The 10,523-nt window shown below is 32.6% G+C and overlaps 1 protein-coding gene across 3 annotated transcripts; it reads left to right on the top strand.

The window, feature by feature from the left end:
• The first annotated feature begins 552 nt into the window (after positions 1–552).
• LOC136275772 (uncharacterized) lies at positions 553–2,943 on the top strand. Of its 3 annotated transcripts, XM_066085704.1 has the most exons (3): positions 553–2,284; positions 2,532–2,609; positions 2,827–2,943. In XM_066085704.1, exon 1 carries the CDS (start codon positions 617–619, stop codon positions 1,769–1,771), a length of 1,155 nt encoding a protein of 384 aa, XP_065941776.1. In that variant the 5' UTR covers positions 553–616; the 3' UTR covers positions 1,772–2,284; positions 2,532–2,609; positions 2,827–2,943. The 3 variants fall into 3 exon arrangements, with proteins under 3 accessions (XP_065941776.1, XP_065941774.1, XP_065941775.1); XM_066085702.1 differs by having other exon boundaries at positions 553–2,609; XM_066085703.1 differs by lacking the exon at positions 2,827–2,943 and having other exon boundaries at positions 2,532–2,820.
• The last annotated feature ends 7,580 nt before the right edge of the window (positions 2,944–10,523 follow it).

The following is a 10,523-nucleotide window of genomic DNA, read 5'->3' as shown; positions in this document are numbered from 1 at the left end:
AGCTAGGAATGAGTACGAAGCCATACTACACCAGAACTTTAAGAGACTAGGGATCAAAGATGACCTCCTTGTTAGACAGATCAAGACACCTGAAGACAAGTATCAGTATGTCATACCTCGAGAGGTTAGTCATCTTGTCTTACAGTATCTGCACAATGACATGGGTCATCCTGGCCGTGACAGGACTTCTTCCTTAGTCAGAGAGAGATTTTACTGGCCGAAGATGCATGCAGATATCACACAGTGGATTGATGAATGTGACAGATGTATTAAGTTCAAGACACCCAACAACCAGAGGGCTGAACTTGTGAGTGTCACCACTACCCAACCACTAGAGATGGTGTGTATGGATTTTATGACCTTGGAACCATCCAAAGGGAACATTCAGAACATTTTAGTTCTTACAGATCACTTTACCAAATATGCGGTTGCAGTGCCAACGAAGAATCAGACTGCCAAGACGACAGCTGATGCCATTTTCAATCATTTTGTTGTTCACTATGGCCTCCCGCAAAGATTTCATTCCGACCAAGGAGCAAATTTCTGCAGCAAGATCATCACAGAACTTTGTAAAATCACTGGAATTTCAAAATCAAGGACTACACCGTACCATCCAATGGGCAATGGAATTACAGAGCGTTTTAACAGAACTCTTATTTCCATGTTAGGCACTCTAGATCCAGAGCAGAAACACAACTGGAGAAATTACATCTATCCTCTGGTTCATGCATACAACTGTACAGCCCATGACTCTACTGGATTTTCACCTTACTATTTAATGTTTGGTAGAGAGCCTAACCTTCCAGTTGATTTAGTTTTTGGTATAAATAGGAATGAACAGTCAAACTCTATGCCAGTTTATATAGAAAATTTAAAACAGAATCTACAAGAAGCATATAAACTGGCAGAAACTGCTAACAAGAACTCTCAAGCCAGACAGAAATGTCACTATGACACCAGGGTCCGAGGAGTTACCTTAGTAGAGGGTGATAGAGTTTTGGTCAAAGTAGTGAGTTTTGACGGAAAACACAAAATTCAGGATCGATGGGAAGATCATCCATATATCATCCTGAAGCAGCCTAATAAAGAGATACCAGTATTCAAGGTCCGTAGAGAAGATGGTCAGGGGAGGATCAGAGTCCTTCATAGGAATCTACTACTGCCGATTGGGACGAAGTTAACTTCTCCCGTGCCAGCTCCCAGAACCAAGAAACTGCGGACAGTCAGAGATCAGAAAGTAGAAGCTGAAGAACCCCCTAATCAACACAACACAGATGAGTCTGATGAAGAGAATGATTTTCTTTATTTTGCAGGACAACCCCCTGTAGTTGGTGATGAGTCTGATGTGTTAGATGATGGGAGGAGCAGTGATGCTGGCACTGTCACTGGTGACGATCAGGATAGTGTTCAGAACCTGGAAGAAGGGTTGCGAGAGGACGCTCTCAATCAGTCGACGGATACTGATGACCCAGAAGTTAGTACACATGTAAATAACAATAATGTTGTTATTCCTTTACAGATTGTAGATGATCCTGACAATGCTGTTAGAGACCAAGAACATGAATCTGATGAAATTCCAGAAAGAACACCAGTAAGACGATCAACCCGAACGAGGACTAAGCCTAATTGGATGAATAGTTACATTTGTAACCAAATTCAGTCCAGTAAGTGGAGAGATAAGGCTTTATTTTTTTCACAGATAGCTGACAAAGCCAGCAAATTGGATAAGGAGACTTCCTCCACATTGCTGAAGTTGCTGTCTGATGACTAAATTTTTTTTAATTGTAAATACATGTTTTATATTCCAGTTTATTTTCAGATGGGTACAACGGAAGGAATTATATTTGAGTAAGTTTCTTTTTGAAATGATGCGGACATCATTTTAAAAGGAGGGGGAGAATGTAATAGTATGAGATTTATTAATTATTATATTGATAAATCTAATTACAGTTTTGATATTAATTAGTTAAGATATAATATATTTTAGCAATACATGTAGTTCTATATTAAATCACCCAGGTAGAACACCTAGGTTTACCTGCTAAAGTTAATTAAGGCCCTTAGGATATATGGTCCTTATATGGTCAATCAAAAGGTGTGTTTTTACAGAGAGAATCTATTGGTTTTTAAGTTTGTATAGTTGGGTTTCATTGGTCTGTGGATTTCCCTCCAGAAGTTCTTTGTGTTTTAAGACATTCTTCATATTAAAGCTAAGGAGACAAGACTTAATATTTACGACTTAGAAAGACCTTGATACGTATAGACTTTACTTCATCTCATATTGGTAAGCTAACATTAATTATATTTCTAACCATAACAGAAGTGCTAATATTTAATTAATGGTACATATCCTGTAATTTAGCAAATCTAATTATCCTTTTGCACTTTCTTAGTAAGAGTGATTTTTGAGTGAAAGAATATTTATTAAAGTATATTGAGCTTCAAGAACTAGAGATAATACTAGTGAAAACCTTATTTTAAAGTAATCTGTATTTTAGTATTACTTATGGAAATATATATATAATTTGTAGTGTCTGTCTCTGCTGTGTAAGCTATAATAGCAAAGTGCACACTCATAGGGCGTGGGACTGCCCATTCCCATATGAATGGTATGGATTATGTTTTATCATTATTATTATAACGTATGTCAAATTTAAAGACATCTCATATATAGCTGTAAAGCATTTTTATGATCTGTATGGATAAAATGTGTAATTACATGTATAATTACATACAAGAGTTATTGCCCTTTAATAAGAGTAAAATATAACTGTGTCCATAATGTATTTTATACATATTACTTACTATTGTTATATTTCATTTCAGGGCATTCATTCATTTATTTATTTATCTGTTATCTATTATATCTGTAATCGCAATAATAAAGGGATGTCCAGAACCTTATACAGTGTTATATATTAAGTATAGAACCAGCACTGTTTCAATATTCTCTTTTAAGGGGAATTAACCCTTCATTTGCACAAGGATGCTTTCTACCAGGGTAGGCTGAAATTGGCCCAGTGATTCTGGAGAAGATGAAGATGATTACGAAGACGACAAACAAATGTTATTCAGAAAATCTCACTTAAGCCTTTGAATTAGGTGAGCTAAAAATCAAAATCAGGGGTGTAACCATTGGTTTCTATATTTCACCTTCTTATGTTGGTTATTGTTTATGAGACTAGAATAGTATTGTGTAGTAACGAATAAGGATTCTTTATGGTCAGTATATATAATGGTGTCGTTCAAAACTTTATATTTACTAACTTATACTTTTTGTATTTTCTGACTTCTGAACCTGTAAAATTCACATGTACTTGAATAAACCTAACTAATGAACCGACTAACTTTAAAACATTCGGATTAATGAACCATCATGATAATAAACCTTCAAGCTACTGTAACAACTTCTAAACCGTGGCAGATTTGATGATCATAAGTACGCAAAAATATTGAAGCGAAGATTTATAACACCATGTATACACTCTGCTAAAATTAAAAGATTGCTGTAATTAACATCAGAATAAAAGCATATTTCAAATATTGCATTTCTACACATAATCAGCACATATATTGTATTAAAGATTATTTATTTTCATAAATGGGAAACATGAGTAATACTTTTTTCAAATCCCTTGTATTGTTTAATTATCCATAAGATAATGATTTAATAAAAACAAAATTAAGTGACTGTATAGTATGTGCAACTTTTAAGTTTATACATTGTACACTGATGAAAAAAAATAGCATCAACGATCATTGCTAAAGGTTGATAATACATGTCTGTGTTAGGTCCCGACTTGCTTATTTTGAAATCAATTGCAAGCAATTTAAAGTAATCTAAATTATTTAGCTTTTGCTGTTAATATCGACATGATGTAATAAGAAATACGTACGCACATACACGTACATTAAAATTAATAACATAATGTTTCCACAAGAGTTATTCAAAACACAGCCATTATTTGAACAAGCATATCCCGATAAATATAAAATAAAATGAGAGAATAAACCAATTTGAATATGTGTGTCAATATATTTTAAATAGATACCCCAAATAACGTGTTGAATAAATAACAATTAGATAAAAACTTATAATACTATATTTTATGATAATAACGCGTTTTATGCCCTCTTCTTTTCGAATGACGTTATGAAATAACACCATATCTTTGTGGCGTTACACGTATTTCGTCTGAATGACACAAGACCATTTTCTCATTGGCGCTATCATTTTAACTTTTACTCCGTGTATTTGTACGTTGAATCCATCTTTGGGTTCTGTTTTAAGCCTTTGGTCATATTTTCAACAATTTTGGATTATGAGTGCCGTAGAGGTTAAAAAAAAATAACGGAATTTACATGTTTTAAAACTAATTGTTTTGTGTGCTTAGAGTAAGCAATGTTAATTGACACCATTGTTTGAATGATTTCATTTTCACACATACTTTTAATCAGAGAACCCGATTATTGTATATTTAAAAAAAAAAGCATTTTAATGTCTCAATATCGAATATGGTAGTCGTGTTGAGGAAAACATGCATATAACGAATTTGCTATGCTTATAATTACGTATTTGTTATACGGATATAAAGATGTACGGATATGGCGAATAAATTCAACAGTCATCTGGAATACGTTATAACCGTCTCCTATTGTACATATTCATGTTGAAGTCGGAATCTCTCTATGGATCATTTTACTTGTGTTTGTCTGGGGGTCATGGTTAATAATTAGAATCGACATCATCTGAGATAGTTTGTATAATAGTCTCACAAATTGCAGCGTTGTAGTTTTTTAGTAGATTTTTAAAAAGTTTGCTTTTTATTTCAACTTACCTCACTATCACATTCGATTCCGGTGAGCTTAAAACTATGAGTTACCAAATATTTCGCGGGTTCGATCTTGCAAGATATTTCCGGTAAGACAGAGCAAACTTATATTTAAAGTCATTCAATGTTGAACTTTTTATTTACCAAGAAGGCCATACCCAGAGTATGAAACCGAATCATAGCCAAACGGCATGCTGTTTTAGTAGTTTTCATCATGGTATGCTTGAGGCAGAAAAAAGAAAAGTAATTCTATATTTTTGGAGTGTTTGATGTAAGAGGGAGAAGTTTTATGATAAATTTGGACAGTATGTAAGGTTCAGAATTAATTAATGATACAGTAACAAATAAATGAAAACTCTAAGTGTCATTCAGTAGAAAATTGCAGAATAAAATCCAAATGACATTTTTATATGAGTCAACAAAGTTCAACATTAATGTTTAATGAAACAGATATTGAGAGCAAAACTGTACGATGAACATGAAAAATCAATATATTTAACTTTCAGGTTGGTTCAATATTTATAGAGGCTCCTTTTAGTAGTTTGGAAACATCTCAAAAGGAATTTTTAATTAATTTCTTCATTTCATTTTTACCGGGTTCAATAATTAGATTTCATTATTTCTACATCATTTCTACGTCATTTCATTATATTCTTAACAATAAATTTTATCATATAAATGTAATATTTTGAATTACTGAATGCATTGGTCCAACTTTATAATTTCTTCTGACTTTTCTTTCATATCGAAGTTGTAATTTAATACTTTATATATATTAACTGATAACTATGTAATTTACAAGGTAGCCATGTGTCAAAAGGAAAGCTTTTACTGCTTTACTGAGTATCACGGGGTTTTCGTTGTTTTGGAATTTTTGTTTTTGTATGTTTGGTTTTTTTTTATTGAAAATTTACCTCAATGTTGATCAACCGAGTAAGATATTGAAAAAATATTCTCCCTATTACAAAATGACAAGCCATCTTTTACAAATTATTTAAAACATATTCAGGAGAACCTGTATCTTGGAGAACTCCATGTATTAATGAATGCAGATAAACTATCTAGCAAAAATACTTCTGGCATTAAGTTTACATAGAAATATTTATTGAGTACGAGTGCTCAAGTTGCAGTTGAAGCGAGGAAAATATTTTGAATAAATACTTTGAATATATGTAAACACTGTAATGTTGAATTATATGTAATTATGAGATTTAGGCTTCAAGTACACATTCCAAAAAATAAGCATATTATCTGCGTACATCTGTACAAATAGGTTAAAGTCCTGCATTTGCATAGGTTCACCGCCTCTACGAAAAATAAAAACCATTTACAAAAGAACTGTCGACTCATCATCTACCTTTAAAAATGTGATAAAAAGAAACCTTATATGGAATTTTTGATGAATCCAAAGCTTATGATAAAAAGCTTCAATGAAAAAGAATGAAACGACCTTCAATCGTTAAAAAAGATTTTTATTATAAATAATACATCACAATTTCCATTTCTTTAATTAAGTAAATTTCGATTATGATTTTTATTGATCACTGTGTCAGTCTTGTTAGTTTTTATATACCTCAAAATTGATTTTTCTTTCAGTGGAGGAAATAATACCTCGTAAATGTAAATATGCTTCAATAAACATGAAAACATATGATAGATATATTCTATGTTTTTAAAACTCTCAGAGGCCAGTTGTACAAAATGTGATTAACTGTGTTGAGTTTTGAAGGGGGCATCAATTATGGAGTGAATATGCATTTCATATTAACAAGTTGCACATAACACTTTCATGGGATGTCTTTTTAATACATGTGGGTATATACATGATGGTATTAGAAAAGTCACTAGTTAAGATATTTTTTTTTTAAGTTTTAAAACCACGTTTAACCAAAATTATTTCAATGTGAATGTGTACTACAATACCTTTTAAACATAATTTTAATCGGATTTCTCGGTTTAAAGTGGATCAAATATTCAACTATTTTATTGCATACTAACTTTTGTTCCACATTTTTGGTGTATTAGAATCAATTTTTAATTTCAGACGTCAAGAAAAAAGACTGCCGCCTCTGACATTAATTATTGGGAAAAAGTGGACGAAGTCATTAAAATTTATTGCCGCATTTTCTCAGATTAATGAATATAAAAATCAATACCATTCCTGAGTCAACACAATTAATGGTCCAAGACATTGAAAAAAAAAATCTTGAAATTTCAGATTATATAAACAATAATTACAGAACCTAATCATTTTAAAATAAACGTAAATTAACAAAATTCGTACCTTAATTTTTGTAAATGACAAATAGGCAAAACAAAGTGTGGGAATTGCATGCCAGCTGTTTTCAGGGCAAAATCTTGTTAAAGTTATGATGAAACGTGAAATATTAAAAAAAATATTGTGGCTTAATCAACATATTTCTACAAGTCTTTTTAGTTTAGCTTATTAAGGCAGTTTTATAACGTTTAATGTTTTATTTAGGAGTCAAGTATAATATTTTCGGTAAATGATGCAAGAAATTCCTCTTTCCACATTAATAATGTGGTGGTCATTCATTTTCTGTGGATTTAAGAATAGTTTCAATAACCATTATATAGTAATGATTATTTCATCTTCGCAAGCCAAGGTTTTCTGATCCGCACCGCTTCTCACAAACCCTTGGCATATCGTGCTATCAAAAGTCAGGATTTTTTTTCGTCACGTTATCTCCTATCCTATTTTTAAATCAGCCAAGTAATGAAAGATACAGAACTTAAAACGTTCCTGGTGCAGAAATTGCGGCCTCTATAAATATTGATACTGACAAGTTTGAAGAACGTTTTAATGCCCAGTGCATTCAATATTAGGAATATTAGGAATAATAAATAAATAATATGAAATGTTATATACATATAGATCGAATTCATTCTAAAAGTGGGAGACTTGGCACGGTAAAAAGTTGGTAAATTCTCAATCTAGTGCATACCTCTGTTGATAAACAGTCTGGTGTATTGTACTTGTTATTGCACCATTGAATGAAACATTCATGAAGACTCAAACAAAAAGACTAAATAAATAAGGGTTTTGAGCTATTCGTGTTAAAGATACTCGTGAATAAACAGTAAGAAAAACATTGCTGATTAGATCAGATATGCTTTGCATTTTTTGATTGGTCGAACGGTTTCAGTAAACCCCAATCAAAATCAAGGGGAAAAAATCCCGATAACACGATATGCCAAGGGATTGTGAGAAGCGGTGCGGATCAAAAAACCTTGCAGAGCAAAGATGTGATTATTTTTTTTTTTTAATTCTTATCTTATAAATAGCAAAATGAAATTCATATTTTTATATCTACCAAATCCTTATTTTAAGCAATACAGATCCTTTAAATAACATTGGAATTAAACATAATCAGCAATTTAAATGTGTTGAACTTATTGTATTATAACTATTTTAAGAATCTACCAAATGTGAAATTGGTCTTTAGAATGTATATACATGTAAGATCTGTTGACAATGTTTTACTTAAATAAATAATAAATTTCCTGAAGGTATGCCACGAGACGACAGAGGTGGGTCGGGTTTCTATTTACAAGCACCTGTGTCTTGCCGACAAGAATATGCATCTCAAAGAAAACATTTGGTTTATCGAACAAAATTTTTTTATCATCTTATGTTTAATGGACTCTAGCATAATTCTACCTAAAAAAAATAAACTTCCCGATGATTCACCGCGAGACAAACGGGCTAGGACGGGTTTGTATTTACAAGCATCTGTGCCTTGGCGACATCAATACAATCGACATATAAATTTGTAAGGGTTTGTTCCATAAGATGTCTCTTGTAAACGTGTATTTCTATCGGTGCGAAGGTAGCTCCCTCTGCCTGGTTCTCTTGAATCCCAGTTGAAGTAAGTAATAACCTGTCCATCATCGTCGACAAAGTTGGGGCCTGACTTAGTTCCTTGTAGATATATCGATCCAGTGCTGAAGGCATCTACAAAGTATTAAATTTCTATAAGTGGTAAGTTTTAATGATTTAGATGAATTCATGTTCACACCTCACAGCCTACTCAATATTCTGGGTCATGAACCTTGGGGAGCATTCATTGTTTTCATTGAGACAGCTCATGCATTGACTATTGTCCGTTTATTAATCTTATTACAAAAGATAAATTGAGATAAGTTTTGAAAGTGTTTCGACTTGACTGATCATTAGCAATATCAGATTGACAATATTCTCTATATTCTTGATCTTCCGATCATCTGGAGGCAGCAGACAAAGCTGTAGATAAAAAAGAAAAAAGATACACTATCGTTACAAAGCTAAATGCTGTCATTACATCAGAACAAAAGAGTGTGTCCCAGATTTACATTCTTTTGTGGGAATATGCGAGACAAGGGTCAAAACATTACCATGATAACAGCCATCACAACTTATTGAGTGGGAAATGACATATAACTACAAAATTTGTAATGGTTTTGTTTTAATTGAAAAAACCATTCTTTTTTATTGTAATAATACAAACAAAACCTGTCAATTAAATTTACAACACAATGCTTGACACTATTTTACAGAACTTATTTGTTTGTTAGAAACAATAAAAGGAATGGTCCAAGTAATGCACGATATTATTACTGACTACATACTTTCCTCATTTATTCAATACACACCGAACCCGATAACGTACCCGAACATTAAAAAATAGGAATATAAAAAAAATAATTTTCTCGAAAATACGTCACCCAGACGCTACAAAAGTGTAAACTTGATCTGTAGTTTGACATTTTGAAGCTGTTCAGCAAATTTCACATTATTCCTCAAACGCATAAAGAAAAAATGTGGAAAACTGAAGTGGGACAGACAGACGGACGGACGGACTGACGGACGCATAGAAAAGCTATAGTCGCCTCCGGTGAAAACCGCTAGGGGACTAATAAGTGGGAGGGGGTGTTTGTCAAATTGAAAAATTACCTTCCATTCCAAATTTCTATGTAAACCCGAAAAATACTTTCCGACCTGGGATATTATGTTTTTAGGCAATACTTAGAAGGTTTTATTGTTATTTGATTAGGGCAATATAAGAGGTTCTTTAAATATTTTCAGATATCAACACAGAGGTTTGTTTTGGCCATTGGCACATTGATCACATTTTATTAGATTCCTACCCTTACCATGTGGCGAAGGGCAACCCCATTGAATATTTGCAAGTACACATATTCATCAGGTCTATCTGACGGAATCGGTACCTTCAGGTTGGTTAAAAAGTTGGTTTGTTGACTTGGAGAAAATGTTCTATAAAATTGTCTTCTTTTATTTATAATATAGACTTTAATTATATTGTGTGTTATGATTGGTAGCAAGATAAATAAAACCCAGTTTGCTTCCTGTCATATCGAACGCACAATAGGTTGCTATTTTTGTGATTTGTTGTGTTTTATTCAGACCGCTGTGAACAAGTGCATATCCAGGCAAATCCAAGATATAAAGAACAGGCAATGTAAAAACAGGAAAATAACACTTTTTTTCAAAATCACGATTATAATTGTATCATTGAATTTCACATTTCAACCAATTTCTTACCGATTATTGAAACTGCAAAATTGTAATTTTCATCCGAGTCTATCAACAAAAGACGACTGTTTGGATGCTCTGTCTGACATTTTGCCTTGGCGTCCACAGTAATCAGCTTTATGGTACTTAGATGATAG

The sequence above is a fragment of the Magallana gigas genome, chromosome 5 (assembly GCF_963853765.1).
Source record: "Magallana gigas chromosome 5, xbMagGiga1.1, whole genome shotgun sequence".
NCBI lineage: Eukaryota > Metazoa > Mollusca > Bivalvia > Ostreida > Ostreidae > Magallana > Magallana gigas.
The sequence above is the reverse complement of the archived record's forward strand: the minus strand, read 5'-3'. Positions and strand labels throughout refer to the sequence as shown.